This window comes from Alexandromys fortis, unplaced genomic scaffold (genome assembly GCF_014885135.2).
Source record: "Alexandromys fortis isolate MF-2015 unplaced genomic scaffold, M_Fortis_MF-2015_v1.1 scaffold_14, whole genome shotgun sequence".
Classification (NCBI taxonomy): domain Eukaryota; kingdom Metazoa; phylum Chordata; class Mammalia; order Rodentia; family Cricetidae; genus Alexandromys; species Alexandromys fortis.
This window is the reverse complement of record NW_026067910.1, coordinates 19785820-19804132: the sequence shown is the minus strand read 5'-3', so window position 1 is coordinate 19804132 and position 18313 is coordinate 19785820. Positions and strand designations below refer to the sequence as shown.

Below are 18313 nucleotides of genomic sequence, written 5' to 3'. Positions count from 1 at the left end.
GCACTGAGCTCAATTCTCAGAACATACATGGTAGAAGGAGAGAACCTTTTCTCCCAAGCTGTTATTTGACCTCCTCATGTGCTCTGTAGCATGTGTACACATTGATAGATAGATAGATAGATAGATAGATAGATAGATGATGAATGGATAGATGGATGGATAGATAGATGATGAATGGATAGATGGATGGATAGATAGATAGATAGATAGATAGATAGATAGATAGATAGATAGATGATTTTTAAGATTTAGGGGGAAACTACATCTGTACTAAATATGTAAACATTCTTATCATTGTCATTGTTCCATAAATAATATAGTATAACAACTATTTGCATAGAATTTACATTTTATTAGTTATTTAAATTAAATTAATCTTGTATATGTGCATGTGAGCACACAGCTTGTGTGTACATGTATCCATATGTATAGAAACCAAAGGTCAATACTGAATGTCTTCATCTATTGTTTTCTACTTCATTAATTCTTTAGAGTTTCTCACTGAACCTAAAGCTAGGCTGGTTGACCAATAAGATCCAAGAATCTGTCTCTACTTCCCTTCTATACCCTCCACTACCAAGATTGCATCACTACAAAATCCCTCATGTTTCTGAGGCAGGACATTTTACCAACTGAGCCACCTCCCTAGCACCCCTTAAATTTAGCCTTAAAACAATGTCACTAAGACCACATAGTATTGAAGATCACTTGGGAGGGACAGCTCATCCTTCTCTGTAGGACAGTGGCCGGAGTGTTATATAGATAGTTTCTGGACTCAGCTGAGGATGATCTCACTTGTCTGGCAATTGATAGTGGCTGTCTTCTGGGTCCATGGGAGATATTTTATGAAACACCTATAGGCCCATTTCTGACCTGAACTTCCCAACAATATGATGATGGAGTTCCCAAGGTAGGTGTACTGGGGATTGGGATACGAGCCAGATCACTTTGTGATCTAAACTCAGTCACACAATGTCACTACTGCCCTAATCTATCAATAATACACTCATGAAGTTCCAAAGTTGGTAAGACAGTGGCCAAGTAGGGAACAGCATGTAGGATCAAAAATACATCTGTGGTGATTTTGAGAAAATCTCTTACAAATGTCCATGAGAAACTTAAGACTTCAGGAGAAGGAGCTGAGCAGTGCAGGGTCCTGGAGAGTGGGTAGGAAGTTACCAAGATGAAGGAGGAAGAAACGGTGAAGCAAAGGAACATTCCAGATAGTGGGTACAGGCTCAGAAGGTGCTTAGCTGTAGAAATAACTGTAAGGAAGCCCATGTAGCTGCAAACACTGATCAAGGTTTATGATTTAAAAACATGTAACAACTTCAAAGTGTCCAGTGGGGACCTGCAGAGTATTGTCATGTCATATCATGCTTAATCAACATACTCTTAGTCTGTAGGTTAGCTGCTGTCGTATGGCAACCAGCTCAAACTGGTGCTGCTGGTGGACTCGGCTCTTTCAGGTCTCTTATACAGGCGGGGGCTAAGTAAGACATCACCTCAAAGCTTTCCTCATTTGTATGTTTGTAACTTGGAGATGAGGCTAGAACAGCTGGACTATTCATGTATCTCTGTTTCTCTCTGTCTGTCTTTCCCTCTTTCCTCTCCCTCTCTTTTTAGTTCTCTGTGGTGCTGGAGAACAATTCTATATCTGTCAATTATGTTTTAAATAAATGCTGATTGGTCAGTAGCCAGGCAGGAAGTATAGGCAGGAAACCCAGACAGGAAGTAGAGGTGGCACAGTGAGAATGGGAGTATTCTGGGAAGAAGGAAGCTTTTTTTTTTTTTGCAGTCCTGCCCAGACCACCAAAGAAGCAGGATGTGATCGGCCCCGCTGAAAAAGGTACTGAGCCATGTGGCTAATATAGTTAAGAATAATGGGTTAATATAAGCTACAGGAGCTAATAAGAAGCCTGAGCTAATGGGCCAACCAGTTTATAACTTACGGAGACCTCTGTGTGATTTTCTTTGGGACTTGCTGGCTGTGGGAACTGGGCAGGACAGAAAACCTGACAAGCCTGGCCCTCGTGTTACATTTCTGTCTTTCCTTCTCTCCCCTCCCCCTCTTTGTTCTCTCTGTCTCTATCTCCCAATCCTTCTTGTGCTATCTCTGTGTCTTTTTTATTTTTTAACACTTATTTATTGTTTTTACATACCAATTCCAGTTCCCCCTCCCTCCTCCACTCCTCCCCCTACCTTTACCCCACCCCTCCCCCATCCACTCCTCAGTGAGGGTAAGGCCTACCCTGGGAAGTCAACTAAGTCTGTCCCATCACCTGACTGAGGCAGGACCAAGACCCCCTCCGACTCTCCTCCTCCCCCTTGATCTGGCTCTCTGTCTCTGTATGTTCCCTCAGTGGAGTTGTCCAGCGTGGCAGTTTTTATGTGGTCAGACTTGTCATGAGGTGTCTGGTGACTTTCTAAGAGAGTATCCCAACACAGACTAGAAGAACCTGCATGGCCTTTCCTAATTAGTTGAAAATCTGTACTGTCGTTGCTGTCACATGTCACCCAGGCAGTCAGAACAGCCCAGCCATTGTATGCAGAGGAGTCATAGATGTCTTGATAGTAGGACTATGGCGCCCACTCAATCAAGAGCACGGAGCTCTCTTTTTTTTTTTTTTTTTTTTTTTTTTTTTATCTTTCTGACATTTGCTGTGCTGTTTGCTTTTTAAGACAAGATCTCACTATAGAGCCCAGACTGACTTCAAATCTGAGTCCCTCCTGCCTCAGCTTTCCAAGAGCTAGGATTACAGACGTGCACTCATTGTGTCTTTTGGGGGGATGGGGTACATTTCTGCATGTGCATGTAGAGGCCAAGGGATAATCTTTGGGGTCATTTCTCAGGGACTGTTCACCTTTTTGGTTGGTTGATTCATTGATTGGCTGAGCCAGAGTCTCTCACTTGCCTGGGACTTGGCAAATAGGCTAGGCTGGGTGTCCAGCAAGCCCTAGGGATCCCCCTGCCTCCAGGTCCTGGCTGCTGGGATTAGCAGTGCTTACTGCCACACCCGGCATTGTTCTTCACAGTTTCCGGGGGTTCCATGCAGGTCTTTGCCTTGGTCAGGCAAACCCTTTGCAGCACCCACCCCTTCAGCCCGCGGGTGTCACTTCCAAACACACTCAATGGTCATTGGAATTCATGCTTTAGGTTTCATTTCCCATTTCTCATTTTGCTTTTAGATCATGGCTATTAAATTAAGGCTACTTTCTCACAACGAACCTTGACAGCTATGAGTCTTGCCTCCCAAAGTCTTTCATGTGAACTCGGGCAGCCACTGAGGTTCACAGTGACCATGGGGCCTTGTCTCTCAGAGGATGGCAAGCTAAGCAAGGGAAGAATTTGTCACAAGACATGTTTTTAAAAACCTCACTTTTTGGCTAAGTGGGGGAGAAAAACCACAGGGATGACTCATCAGTTGAAATCAAATCTTTCATCTCTGAAAAAATGTTGTTTTTTTTTTACAGGAACATAAAGTGTTTTTATTTTTTAAAAAGAGTTTTTACCTTTCACCAGACTGAATAATATTTGGTACCTCTTTTCTCTGAGTAATACATTCCATCTCCATGGAAATTGACAGCTTCACCTTTGGAGCTGCTGCCTGTAGCCCTGAGTGAGTTCAGAAACCCCTCATGGAGATAAATATATATGGCACTCTCCTTCCTTCCTTCTCTTTGGCCATTGGCCTTTTCTTCTGAAGACCCTAGAATGGGACGGAACACTAAAGAAATAATTTGGAAGCAGTGTCCAGGTACAAATGAGCCTGGCAGGTCTGTTGTCCTTCAGGAACCCCACGATGCTCAATCCATTTTTTTTTTTTTTTTGAAGCCAGCTCTCCACTCAAAAGTCTCCACTTCAGAACATTTTCTTCCTGTCACTTCTTTCCAGAGCCTATAATTCTGAAAGAACAGGCGTGATTCATTTCTGGTCCATGAAAACAGGCATCCCATTCTTGTCTCCTTAGAAGCCTGAAAACATCCCTCCCTGGAAAACAGAAATGCAGAAGTTCTACTCACTTCTGTTCCAGAATGAAGCACACGTGGAAAAACAAATCCTGTGTGAGACTTGGGCTTCCAAGTCAAGAGGGTGTTTGTGAGGGACACATAGAGGGAGAGATACCTAGGAGCCGGAAGGGTTTCAAGACAAAAGTGCGGTTGGGTTTAGAGAGACCAGCTGCTGTCCACTGAGCTACACCAAACTTCATGTGTTCAGCCCTAATGTCCGTGGTGACTGTGCTTGGGACTGCACCTCGGGGAGATACTGAGATTAGATGGAATTGTATGCCAAGCTCTCACAATGGGAATAGTATGCTCTTGAAAGAGAAGGCAGAATGAGTGTTCTCCAGCTTTCTCCCCGCTCCCCTTCTCTCATCCCTTTCTCATCTCTCCTCTGTCTCCCCCTTATACTCCTCACCTCACTGTGAGGACCGAGTGGCAAGGTGGCTATCTACAAGCCGGGGGGAGGTGTTCTTGGGAAACTGCTCATCCTGGCATCTCGATCGTCCAGCCCGTGAGAACACATTTCTCTTCCTTGCACCTACTGTCAGCAGCTCACACTGCCTCGGGGGTCACAGTCTCCTGGGACTCTGAGATTCCTGAGATAATAAACATCTCATTTTCCAATGCAGGAAATCCTGGGAAGACAGGGACAAGTGATGTTATGACAAAGTCTCCTCTCCAGGTCTCTGAGTCTTCAGGAAAAGTCTAAACATTGGGGGGGTGGGGGGGGATTTGAAAAGTTGTGTGATTTTCATTGATAATCTTAACAAACATTGACCTTCTCGTTCAATTACTACTTCCTCATTCAAAAAGTTTAAGACATCTTTTATTTATGTACGCTTGTGTTTGATTTATCTGAGAAGACTTGGACCGTTCTTCTCTATGGTAATTGTTGGGTTCTTTTCCACTCTCAGAAATGCAGCTCTGGGGTAGGTGTCGCGGGCAGGTCCTGTAATCCTAGCACAGAGAGGGCAGACACAGGAAGACTGGAAGTTTGAGGTCAGTGTGTGCTAGATACTGAGACTCCATATCAAAAATCAAATCAAACTAGCAGGTCCACAGGGAAAGAATGACCCTTCCCCAGGTATGGAATGAAAAACTAAGAAATCAATCTTGGAATTATAGATTGTAGCAAACTCTGAATAAATATGATATCTAACAATGAAAATAATGGAAAATTATGGCACTTCTTAGTATTATTATAGTGTAATTAACATATTGTAGCATTTAGTACTGTGAAACAAAAGATACAGCCATCATAGAGACAACTACAGCCACACAGAAAATGCTGGAGCTTCATCAAAGTGTCATATTACTATGAGAAGCAGAAGAGCTTATCTGCTAGGACTGATTGTGTGGAAGTTTTCTTGATGTTTTTTTAATACAACTCATCATTTCAATGAAAAATATTAAAAATGAAAGCTTAAAGCTGGAGCACATGATTCTAATGTGGTAACAGTTATGAACAATTATGATCCATGTGGTCCTGAACGGTCCCCCCCCCCCCATGCTCCCTATGCCCTTCAGCCCTCCCCTCTGGAGCTCTGATGTCACTCTGACTCTGGGGTGCTGGGTAACCATAGCGGCAAGGAAAGCCTGGACCCTGTCATGATGGGAGGATTTGGGGCAGTGGCATTTCTGAAGGCTTATGAGGACACAGGAGACCTCAACCGCTAGAACCAGGAATGGGAACGTTAATATTACTGTGCACAGGTTCTTGGGCAGGTGTTTGGGGAACAACCATGAGTTTCTTCTGCCCACTCCTGACTTCATAGCACCAATCCCAGTACCAAAGATCTTATTTAGTTGACTCCAACACACCATTGGGTCAGAGTGGTGAGTATGCAGTCCTCAGACCCCTAACTGGGACCCTAGACTTCTGTTCTTCGCTCGGCTGCCTCCCGTGCACTCAGAGTATCTGTGTCTGAGCTGGCCTAGAGCCTCCTCCCACCAGGAGCTCCACGGAGTCTGGCTGTTCTGTGGAGAGCAGACCTTTCCCTCCCCACCCTCTTGGAAGAAACCACAAAAACAAAGTCTGAGCCAGCTTCAATCTAAGGGGCCTGTTTTCACCCTTCTCCGACACTCTGCAGCTCTTTGGCCTAGAACACAGGCGACGAAACCTTTATGAGGTTTCCCGGAGGTGCCGCGCAGCCGGGCAGCCGGTTAGCACCTGCTGACTCCCGCCACCCTTGGCACCACTTTCTTTTCCATGGAAGCTGATACTTTTTTTTTTTTTTTTTTTGCTTATTCATTTTCTAAGTGCAAGTATTTGCAAACAAGCCTTACCAGCGCTCCCAAAAGCATGACTTTCCTCTGAGTCCTGACTTCAACTCTGTTCCACGACTCAGCCATACTTTACTTTGTGTGTTGGTGCCTTCTTGGTGGTTTTGCAAGGTCACACATTGCTAATGGATCATACTTCACATTTCTTTATAGTCTGACTGCTAACGTAGTGCACAACACTGAATAAATGGCTTTTGGCAATCTGGAGCCAACCCAAAATGATCCTCAGTAGATGAATGGATAAACAAAGTATGGTTAGCACACTAGAATACTTCTCTGCTTAAAAAAGCGAATGAACCACTGACATTGTACCCACGCAACAACACAGATGACTCTCAAACATAATTCCATTGAGTGGAGAGAGAAACCCGACCTGACAAGAAAACAGACTGCAGGCTTCCATTTGCACCGAGCTTTAGAGCCGCTGATGCTAACCCAGGTACTCGAGGCCTGTTGTGGAATGGATGAATGTTCACCTCCAAATTCATCTGTGAAACCCAGACTCCAGTGAAACTCAAACCTCCAGCTTCTAAAGGAGTAATTGAAGTAACAGATACCACAAGGATGGCACCCTGATCCGATGGCATTGGTGTCCTTATTAAAGGAAACTAGGAAGCCCACAGGGAACCTTACTCTTCCGTCACGATCATGACGGTTACTCTCAGTTATCCACTAGACCCTCGGAGAATCCGGGCCTCTGGACATCCCTGTGAGGATATGTCTTGATTAGGCTATTAGAGAGAAGACCTGTCCACTGTGGATAGTGTCATTCCCTGGACAGCAGCACCCATTCCTCCCCCCTCTGCGTCTGACTACATCTGTAATGTGGCCATCTGCCCCATGCTCCTATTCCCACGCTGTCCCTGCCATAGCGGGCTGACTGTTCCCTGGAACTGAGAGCCAAACCCTTCTTTCCCTGAGCTGTTTCTGTCACGGTGTTTTAAAACAGCAACAGAAAATCAATTAAGACAAAATACCCTGTGAGGATGGAGAGAGAAGAGGGCCTTCTGCAAGATGCAAGATGCAAAGGGATCGGACCTGAGGAAACTGAGCTGACCAGAGCTTTGACCTTTGAGTTTTAGCTTCTAAAACTGTGGCATTTTGTCACAGAAGTGTGACTAAACCAGACTAAAGCAAGGTCAGAATAATAGTGTCTTAGGCAGTTCAGGCTGCTGTAACAAAAATGCAGTGGACTAGAGGCCAAGCTGTGGGCAGATGTGAGCCTGGTGAGGGCTCTCCTCCTGGTTTGTAGATCAAAGGCATCTTGTTGGAAGGGGGTGTGTTTTTGTCCCTTTCTCTTTTTGTAAGAGTGTGAATCACATTTTGGAGATCCACCTTCATGACCTCTTCTAAACCTAATTACTCCCAAGGATTCCCTACTTCAAACAGCATCCAGCTGGAGACGGGGCTTCAGTAAACACGTCCTGGAGGGACAGCATCAGTAGTGAGTGGTGGCATCGAGCTAGTAGGTGAGGTGTTACTGATTGGACAGGAAACTTTGTACAGTGATAGAAATATTCTGTTTTTTGTTTTTTTTTCCCATAATACACAAAAATCCCCTGAGTGTCACACTGGAGATGTAAGCACTTTACATACATGTAAAATCGATCCTGTTGGGGCTAATCAGCACTTTGTACCCCTCTTGACTTGACTTTTCTCCATTAGTTTGGGAAGGTTTATCAAGTGCAGCATAGGCTCTGACATCACAGGTATAGGGAGGGGCTGAAGGCTCGGGATATGCAACCCCACTTCTGGGTCTCTGGGAAACTTTCCAGCTCCCAAAACAGTTTCTGGAAATCCTCAGATCACAACCATGGAGCCGGATTTGGTCAGATGCTAACAGCTCATTAGGAGACTCAGGCACTAGGGAAGGAGCTTTAAATCCTTCACGTTTCCACGTAGGCAGCTGCGGCTGGTTTCTTTGAGAACCAGGAAGAGCCTAGATCTGCTCAGCTGCTGGCCAATCCCACGGAGCAAAATGCAGAGGCGACAGGAGAGCCAGTGCAGGGCAGCTTCATGAGGCTTTCAACCTTACAGACACCCTGCACTGAAGCAGATCAGGCAGAAGACAACTTACTCTGTCCTTCTACATGGAATGTTCTGGATGGTGCAGCATTTAAGGGGGTGTTGGCACCTTGAGACAGAAACAAGCATCTTCCCCAGGTGGTTCACATTCCTCTCTTTCCACACCCTTGCTGCCTTGCTCTGCTTTCCTTGGGTATTTGGTACAAAGGCAAGGCAGTAACTAATACAGACAGGCTGAATCTTCTCACGTTTTTTTCTATTGCCTAGTTTGGAAGTCCTGTATGATCCGCTCAGCCATGGGCTGTTGAGATGGCTCAGCAGGTGGCTTGGTACCAAGCCTGGCAACCCCTACCCAAGTTCAATCTTCAGAATAAATCCCCACAAGCTCCACACACACACACTAAATACGATAAAAATTTTAACTTCTCAGGCAAAATCTGTAATATTACAAGCAGTATGCAGTATGCATGTCATCAATGCTCAAAGTATTAGGACGGGTAGCAATTCCCCTGTGAATTAAAGATTAAGAGGCTTGTCCAGGATCACACAGTGTTCTTGCCTTGGTTTCCCCACCAAGATGGGTAAAACCTGGAACTATAAATTTAAATAAACTCCTTTCCCCCTAAGCTGCTTTCTATCATGCTATTTTATCAAAACCACAGTAATGAAGCTAGGATGATCCCTTCTCTTGTGGTGGTCTGCACACGCCCCCAGCAGCCTCGGACCTCAGTCCCCATCGCCGTCTCCACGTGACTGTGTATGACGTGTCACTGCTGCAAGCTGGCCCTCCCTGCTGCCATCCAGGAGGCTGAGTGGGCATGGATCCCACAGCCTACACTTTATCTTCCCTTGGCCACCTGCCAGACGTTGCCAGCATCACCTGTCCCCAGAAAATCCACTGCTATTCTCCTTCCACCTGCTCCTCACCTTCCTTCAACTTCTCACGGAACCCTTCCGTGACCCGACTCTCTCTCTCTCTCTCGCATCCCAGAGTTATCACTTCACAATAAAGGTTCTTTCTTAAAATCCATCTGCCGCTCTTCACTTCTCCTCATCTCTGCTGGTGTCACTTTGAGCTTCACCAGTGATCGCTTCCTCTGCCTCTGTCCTTTGTCATCTCAATCCAACAGGCAGAGGGATTCGGTTAAAACCCGAGTCAGACTGTCTCTCTTCCTCCCTAGGTCTCCAAGGGCTCTCATCCCACTCAGAGGGAAAGCCAAGGTTCTTTCCATGCTCCGTTGAGACATCCTTCCTCCTTCCCCACCCCTGCTCCCTGTGGTCTCCTGCAGTGACCACCTCCTCTCCACCCCACACCCCCCACCCATGCCATGCTCTTCACTTCCCGTTGAGCTCCACGCACAGTCAGGCCCCACTTCTCTTGAATGGAAACCGTTCCTAGGGAAGGGGAAAGTTCAGACAGGAATCAAAAGGTCATATGTCTGGGAAAGTGGGAACTTGGAAGATTCTCGGGGGTCCTTTCCTGGGGATTCCCTCTGGGAAGGAGACTGGTCAGTAGAGCTGCAGAGATTTGCTGGACCCCGGAGCTGCCTGTACACTGTGCAGAGAGCTCAGTGTGGCCGCTGTCACTCATGTTGGGGTGTGCCCTTAAAGGTGCAGCTGCTTTTCTGCATCCTCCTCCTCCTGTGATCCCAATAATGACTCACTGACCCACCAAATTGGACCTTGGTGCAGTCATTACTTTGGTCAGTCGTGGGTCCCTTTTCTAGGGTGAGTAGACACGTGTCTGTCACACAGCCATGTTCCATCTCTTACTTTTGCTGAACTCCCATTGTTCCATACTCCCTCTCTTTGCCCTGCCTCTGGTTGCCCTCCACCTCCCATAATGCTCCACCTCCTTCTGAGGGCTGTCTCCCATTGTTCCTCCTCCAGTTATGTTCCATTTCCTGTTGTACCCCACTTCCCATCATGCCCCATCTCCCAGCATGCGTCACTTCTCCTTATTCCACCTCCTGCCATGCTCGTCTCCTTCTGAGCTCAGTCTCTCATTGTTTCAGCATCTCCCTTTGCTCCCCGTCTCCCATCATGCCCCGTCCGTCATACTGTACTTGGCCTGCTCTGTTCTGGTCACTCTGGCTCTTTGCTGTTCCACACACCAGGCCTGCTCCTTTCGGAACCTCGCCTGTGTTATTTCTTCTGCCCAGCTCTCCTCCTTACACAGACGCTGGCTCTTCTAGGAAAACTGTGGTGGTACCACTTAAGATTGGTTTTCAGCCCCCGGCCCGTATTCCCAGCTCCCTCTCTGCCTCATTCTCTTCTCCCTGGCCTTTGACATACTCTAATGGATCATCTCTTCGTCTCCCTCACTGCCATGGCAACACTACGAGGTCCCAGCTCCACTATCTTTGTGCTGTACAAACAGCACACAGTTGGGGGCACATGGCAGCTGCTCATTACACGTGTGTGAGCTGAGTGGAGTTGGAAGACTGGACGCTTGAAGCGTGCCCCTCTGCCAGCCTCCAAGTGCTCTGTATGGTCCAGGTGGCCAGACTTCCATGGGTTCCCTCAGCTCCTCTCCCTTAGAAAGACAAGGCAAGAGCACAGCACAGCCGGGACTGTTGCAGGAGGTTGAAGGTGTTGACCGACAGCTGGCTCCTGGCATCTGCATCATCTTGGCAGCCTGTTGAGCCAGGGCGGAATTCTCCTTCCTGCTCCTCTGGGTGGGGAGAGGATGCCTCCCTGTGAATAAGGTTCAAGTCTGGACTCCAGGGAGGATGCTGTTTTGGACTGGCTCTCAGGGTGATGCTTTGTGGTTGTGCAAAGCCTGGAACAGTGAGGGCATTAGGACCAGGAGCGAGACTCACGCTTGGCTCCCATTGTGTCTGGCAGAGGGTTTGTGCAGAGCTGGAGCTACGTGTGAAAGGAAACGGGGCAGTGCCTGTGGGCTTTAGGCTTTACGTCTGTTGGTCTGGCCTGACCTCAAGGCGTCCAAAGGAGGATGTCTGTCATCCTGGCTTGACTGAATCCCCAGCCACTTGCCCCAGACATCCCATAGAACCTTACCATGCATGCAGAGGGGGTAAGAAACACGGGACTAACCACCAGAGCAGAATGGACAAGAGCAGGGTGAGAGGGGGCAAGCAACACGGACCAGAGACCCTTTTCATAAGACAATTGACAAAATCCAGAGAGGACCAGGGGCAACCCCAGGCTCCTGTGGCTTGCTGGTTCCAAGGGAAGTGGGTCCTACAACTGCTGTTGGCAAGTGTCAGATGGAATAAAAGGAGCAGGTGACTGGCAAAAAGCCTCTTGGCTGCAATGAACAGCCCAGACTCAATGACAAGCTTGACCTGATCAGGACCTGCTGCTCTGGGCAAGTGGCTGCGACATGCTCCTGAGGAAGAGACCCAGGAACGGACGCTGCAGACTTCAGTTCCTCCTGCTCTTGCTGACACTCGGATGTGTCCTGATGATGGTGACCATGCTGTATCCTCCCCCGCCCACGCTGCACCAGGCTGTCACAACCCAAGCCAGCAAACACAGTTCTGACACTGGGTATCGCCTGGACTATGGGGACTCCCAAGAATGGGTTCTGGAGGCTGAAGACGAGAGTGAGGAGTACAGCTTCTTGGACGGCCTTCTGCCCTTCATCTCCCTGCAGGAGGATCAATTGCTGGTGGTTGTGGCTAAGAGGAATCAGAGCCAGCACCAGAGACGGGGCAGCTACCAGTTCATCAAACACCCAAGCAGGAGGCGGGATGAGGAAGCCCCTGAGAGGGATTGGAGGACTGAGGAGGATGGGGAGGACTCAGAGGAGTCACTGACTCCACTCAGCCTGGACACAGACCTCAACAAGGCACTCAATGACTACCTGTCCCCGAGGAGAGTCCTGCCTGAGGTGCGGCACCCGATGTAAGTAAGACCCCTGCGTTCCTTTCTCTGGTCTACTGTGTGATTCAGGGATAGCAAAGTCAGGGGTGCTGGCTATCCGTCATCTGCCTCTCCCATCCTTGGGACAGCGGCCCCTGACGTGTGGTCCCCATCAGCTTTGCTGATGAAGTGATAAAATTAAAGATCCTTAAATCCCATCTCAGACCTGCTCAGCCAGATGCCTCAGATCCACAGATCTGCCTCTAACAAGTCCTAAAGGAGAGACGATCTCTTCCCAGTCCTAGGGTCTAGTCCCACTGCTAATGCCCCTGGGTCACGAGGCTTTAATAGGGAGATAGAAGCACAATGCTTCAAGGGTCCTCCCAGCTCTCATGCTGGACGTTCAGTTTCTCACGTTGGTTTATTATTAGTGTTTGCCTTTATCTGGGATCAAATAAAGAACTGCAAACATGGCAAGAAATGCTTATTTACCTCTTGCCGTGTGTCTGGTTTTAACCTGAGCTTTCTGCATGCAACCCAGAAGGTCCTAGAAAGTTCTCTGCATTACTTTAGCTTCATGCCTAGTTTGTACGGTAAAAAGCAAGGAACAGAGAGGCCCCGTGGCTTGCCCACTGTCACACAGCTGATAAGCTTCAAAGTAGGAATTTGAATTCAGGCATTTAAGCACCAGTTGGGCCTGAAGCACCACCCTCTACCACCCTCCTCCATCCCATCAAGAAAAGAACAGTTCCCTTGCCTGAGAGCTCATATGCTGTACCGACTAGCTCAGCCTGCTGGGTGCCCCACCCCAGGAGTGGGAAGTGTTTGTGACGTGCAGATCTGTGCCCAGAGAGATGGTGGTGGTTCATTCTCTAGCCCCTGCTTCCCCTCCCACCATGGACAGCCAGAGGCAGGCAAGAGATTGCCTACCCAAATCCAGACACAGTGTGGCTGAACAGCCAGCGTGGCCTTGGGCCCTGCCCTAGAAGCCACGACTCCACAGCCCACTGAGTTTCCCGAAAGCAAGCTTATCTTCTACCCCTGGAAGTGAAAGACACATTGCAGTGACAGTGGGAGCAGGGCCATGAGACTTTGGACCCCTGACTGCTCTCAGCCCGGCTGCCCCCGTCACTGGTTACTGATTACCTAAGAGCAAAGATCTCCCGAGGTTGTGTGTCCTGGAGCACTCACCTGCCCTTGGAGCACCCACCTGCCTATAGTCCCAGCTCTGTGATGCCGACTTCACACCCTGGCTTTAAAAGTTCTGTCCAGAACCCCTCCCCCACTCCAGTTTGAGGCTCCCTCTGAACTCACAGACACTAAATAGCCATCAGCGTGTTTGTTTGTGCCGTGCCTGCTTCTGCCACTGTGCCGAAAGCCTGCAGAAGGTCAGCACAGCTGCGCACCGCATGTCTCAGCAGCCAGCACACAGCTCCCTGTACGAAAATGAGTGCTGGACGAAGGAGCAGCTTTCCAGTTCTGTCCATGCGTGTTGTCATTGGCTGAGAGAAAACGGGAAGGACTTCGTTCTGTAAACAAGAAACGTTGGCTCTGGCTTTCGGGATGTGGGTGTGACTCTGTCTCCAGAGCACTCTACATATGCACACTCGTGTGTGAACTGCGTATGTGCATGTGCACATATGCACTGCGCATACACCATGTGTTGAGTGCATATTATGCTATGTATACTAAATAAATGTGTGTTGTACGTAGTACATGTGTATAGTAGTTTGGGGTGTTGTCCATGCAGGCTGTGTGTGGAGGTCATACCACCCATCATCATAGGGCACAGGTGTGAGCTATATAGGTATGGCGTCATGTGTGTCTGCATGTTGTGAATGTGTGCTGATATGTACAGTACTACATATATGTAGGGTATCTATTGTGCATTGGAGCATGTATTATGTGGAACTATGTGTGTTTGATGTGTGTTTGTCTTGTATGTGTTTATGTAGTACGCATGTGTGCTGTGCTATGCCTATTTTATATGTATTATGTGCCTTTGTTTGCATAGTGCCAGTGTATGTATTGTAAGTACTTTATGTGTTATAAATATGTCGTATGTGCACTGTATGTGAGACACGTGTGCATGTGTTATGTATTTATTATGTAGTAATAGTAAATGGTATGTTGTGAGTGTAGTACAAAGTGTGGCACCTCGTGCACAGGTGTAGATGTGTGGCATACATGAGTAGACTGCACATACCTATAGTATGTGCTGTGTGCTTGATGTGATGTGCACATGAATTGTGCCTATGTCCATACGTATACATCATGAAACTGTTTATTTTCCATGATATACGGGGCACGTGTGTGTTCTTTGTATTGTAAAATGTTTCTTGCAATCGTCATGTGCTCGTGTTCGAGTGTGTCGCTTGTAGTGTAATGTGCGGGTGTGAATTGGGGGGAGGGTTGGTGGTACAAGCAGATACAGATACACCTGGTGTGTTAGACATAAACAAGCTTGTACACTTGTATATATACCTTGGGCAGACCACTTTGTTGGCTCTTTCTTCCCTCCATGGTAAGCACTGCACTTCAGTTGTCTGGGCCGTTTTAACCCTGAAAGACTCTGGCAGTCAAGAAACCTCTCTGTCTCAAGTGAAACACATAATTGGGTTCTCCATCCCAGGGTTTTCATAGTTACCAGCGCTATGTAGCGGTGGACAGCGCCCTCTGCTGGCTATCATCAGCGAGTGCGGTTGGTGCAACCAGAGCTCCCATCTGCTACCAGACCCCAGATCTCCCAGACTACAGAAGGCTCCTGGATACCCAAGAGTCCCTGCAAAGCCAGGCAAAACCCCTATCCTCTATCCAAGCTGGCAGCGCTCTCCTTCCCTCCATCTTCCAGTGGGTGGAAAGACAAGGAATGCTGCATATAAGCATCTGTCTGCTGTGTGAGGCCCTGAGCTTTCCTCCCAGGGCCGCGAGACCTCGGCCTCTTGTGTCCTCTCTCCCACACTCCTCCAGTCTCCAGGCTTCCTGCGAGCTCCTTGACTCCTAACCCAGACACATTTTTCTAACCTTCACCCTTCTAACCTTCTAACCTTCTGCCCTGCCCTGGCATTTGTCAGTCCGCTTGCTAGGTTCCAAATCTCCTCTAGGACCATGGCTGGAGGTCAGTTTGCATAGGAGGACAATTACCAATAATACAAGATGGAAATAGTAAAATATTAGTGTAAACGGAGCCAAAAGACTGGCTCTGGGATCAGGCATGATGGTGCACGCCTCTGCCTCCAGCGCTTGACGAAGGGAGGCTACGGCAGGAGCGTTGTGCATTTGAGCACAGCCTGGGCTACACAGTGAGACCCTGCCTCAGAACAAATGTCTCAGGAAAGAGAGGCAAAACTCTAGTGAGCTTTTAGTGGACAGTTAATACACCCTGGAGACTCTAGTGAGTGGGGCTCACTTCCTCAATCAGCTTCACAGATCTGTGCAGCGGGTTTTGTTTTATGAATGAGAGGGATCAAGATGTAGAGAGATAAATGGAGTGGTGCCACGTGACCTGACAGCCTGTTTGATGCCATCACGATGGACTCTGGATCTGCCAATTCCCAAATCAAACCTGGGCAAGTCACCTAGGCTGCAAGCATTTAAGCTTGCCAATCTTCAAGCCAGCCACCTCCCAGGGCCCTGAGAGCACGTAGGCGGATGACTACCACAGTGTCCACAGTAGCACCTAGGAGCTGAAGCTGCCCAATGTCTCATCTGGGACGCTGGAGGGCTACATGCAACCTACAACATGCCCATCTGGCTTAATACTCAGGGAGCTTGTTGAAGTCACAGGTTCAGGATCCTCCATGGGCTCCTGGGTGCTACAGCTGCTTTAGAGACTCATCCATTTTCAAGGGCGCCTTGTAAAGATCCCGCTGAGGGCAAAAGCCAGACCCAGAGGCCCCGAAGGCAACATCCATGGAGGAGTGTAAACTGTGCATACCACCACGCTTTACAGGATGGTTCAAACTCACTGTGATGGCTGTACTATGGGGAAGGGACACACACACAAACACATGCACACACACACACACACGCATACACACATACCAAAACACACAAACAGTATAAAGAGAAAGACCCTTGATGGGAGCCAGAAGCTGAGTATGGCATGGGGTTAACTAGACCTTGAAACTACTGGCACCGAGGACCAAGAGTTACATGTGTCCTGCTCACGAGTGTCCCACATCACTGACAGCCTGCAAAGTTCTTCCAGTTACCCCACCTCCACTCCCTTTCTGATTGCCCTGGCTTCCAGAGTAGATAAGGAGGGGGCCTTATCAAAGACACTCCCAGGGAGGCAGCGTTTTGCACGTCAAAGTCCAGGCCAGGGGCTCTGCCACTCTGTGTTTAATACTTGGGTTGCCATCCATGCACCCAGAAGGCTTGTCATAGGTCCAGGATCCTCCATGGGTTCCTGGGCATTAGAGCTGCTCTGAAGATGCTATGGGAACCCCGTTCAGATTCAACTCTCTGGGCCAGGTTGGTCAGAGCAGGGGTCCTTGAACTTCAGCATGGCCATGAACTTAGAGCAGTGCATTGGCAGGCAGAGCTGGATTCAGGGGATTGGGGCTGCAGCCTGAGATGCTAAGCTGCAGTGGTCCACAGGCCCTACTTACCACAGCCAGGGGCTACACCAGCGAGTCCTAAGTATGTGCACGGTTTGTTTGCCTACCATGTGTGTTAGAACACAGACGTCTGGATTCTGTGCCCCGCCTCATATTTGATTCATCCAAGGAAAGTGGCTCTAGCATGCAGCCAGACTGAAAACCAGGGGTTTAATTGCACTAGTGGTCCCCAGCCCTGAAAGTATAGGAGAGCTGGAGAGGGGTGTCTTCTTCTGAGTCAGGATCAGAGTGGGGAAGGGAAGCCTTGCTGGTAGCTGTGCGGTCAGGCAGACAGCAGGGCTACAGTTCACACAGTCCATTCAGTTCCCTGTGATGCCTGGGGCATGATTCACTGGCTCCTTCCCATAACCCCGTTTTATGGATGAGGAAGTTGAGGTTATATATATATATATATATATATATATATATATATATATTCAGGAAGAACTAATGAATCAAAAGAATTGTTAAAGGGGGATGAGTTACTAAAACAGCAGATGACTTGGAGACAACTGGAAGAAGTGCGGTCCTCAGAGATGTGACCTCACTTTTCCGAATCTCAGAAGGGACTGGCCCAGGAGTTGAAGCCTGTGGCCACTCTTGGTCTCCTCTCTGCTGGCTATACAGGATGAAACTCCTAAGATGCCCTCAGCAAAGTGAGTGGAAGTGGAGTCTGGCTGTGTTACACCGTTTCCACTGTGCCACCAGCCATGGGCACAGTGAGGCTCCTCTCAATGCCCATAGTGGACGGAGCTCATCCCTAGGACCACAGAGGCCCATAAACCCACTCCAACTGCACATGAACTTGACCCCCCCTTCTGGCCACTGTGCTTGCCTCACCCACGGGCCCCTTCCTCAGATCCTCTGGCTGCCAGGAGCAAATTAATAGATTTCTGTTCCTCCTAGAACCATCTGGTATGCTCTGAGCCACAGGACTCTGCCAGTGCTTAATTTACAATATTTGGTTCTGCATTGAAGAGGTGTGTTGAGGGAGCTGGGCCTGCACACGCCCCATAGGCAGAGCCCACTCAGTTCTGTTAGTCCTCCGTGATATACCCAAACACTCCATGGTGGTCTTTCTGGCTTCCTAGTACCTGAGGAGATGGTCCATGTGGCCTGTGTGAATCCTGAAGACTGTGAGAGCTTCTTCATTGGAGAGGAGGTAGAGCCTGTTCACACTGTCGCAGGAGCCCCTCCTGGTTGTGATGGGGCCTACGCTCTTTGCCCATCAAACCCATAGAACCCGTGTCTGCCTGTATGGTCTAGCCACTCATACTGCCCATCCATCTCCCCGCCACTTCTCTCACTGTGAAGAAAAAAATATACTTAGGCCTGGTCATCAAACTCAGAAATTTTGGAAACAGGACACTCTTTGAAATCACAGCTTCTCAGAGTGTCTGCCAGCTAGAAAGGGACCCTAAAGAATCAAGAACAAAAGCCATGCGGTGGTGGCACACATTTTTAATCCCAGCACTTGGAAGGCAGAGGCAGGTGGGTCTCTGTGAGTTCCAGGCCGGCCTGGGCTACAGAGTGAGTTTAAGGACAGCCAGAGCTACACAGTGAGGGACTGT

At 48.4% G+C, this 18313-nt stretch overlaps 1 protein-coding gene and 1 long non-coding RNA gene across 4 annotated transcripts in view; one reads left to right on the top strand and one right to left on the bottom strand.

Annotated features, from left to right (window-relative positions):
* Positions 1–3519: 3519 nt before the first annotated feature.
* LOC126499068 (uncharacterized) lies at positions 3520–17129 on the bottom strand. Its single transcript, XR_007590967.1, has 3 exons — positions 13456–17129; positions 4421–4640; positions 3520–3991 (listed from the first exon to the last, which is right to left on the bottom strand). It is a non-coding gene; the product is annotated as an uncharacterized lncRNA (long non-coding RNA).
* Galnt15 (polypeptide N-acetylgalactosaminyltransferase 15) overlaps positions 9769–18313 on the top strand; it is a 27448-nt gene continuing 18903 nt past the window's right edge. Inside the window, exon 1 of one of the 3 annotated variants that reach the window (XM_050138089.1) lies at positions 9769–12183. In XM_050138089.1, coding sequence (XP_049994046.1) covers positions 11660–12183 — 524 coding nt within the window. In that variant the 5' untranslated portion in view covers positions 9769–11659. The remainder of the gene's footprint in view (positions 12184–18313) is intronic. The other 2 variants (XM_050138088.1, XM_050138087.1) reach the window with 2 other exon arrangements.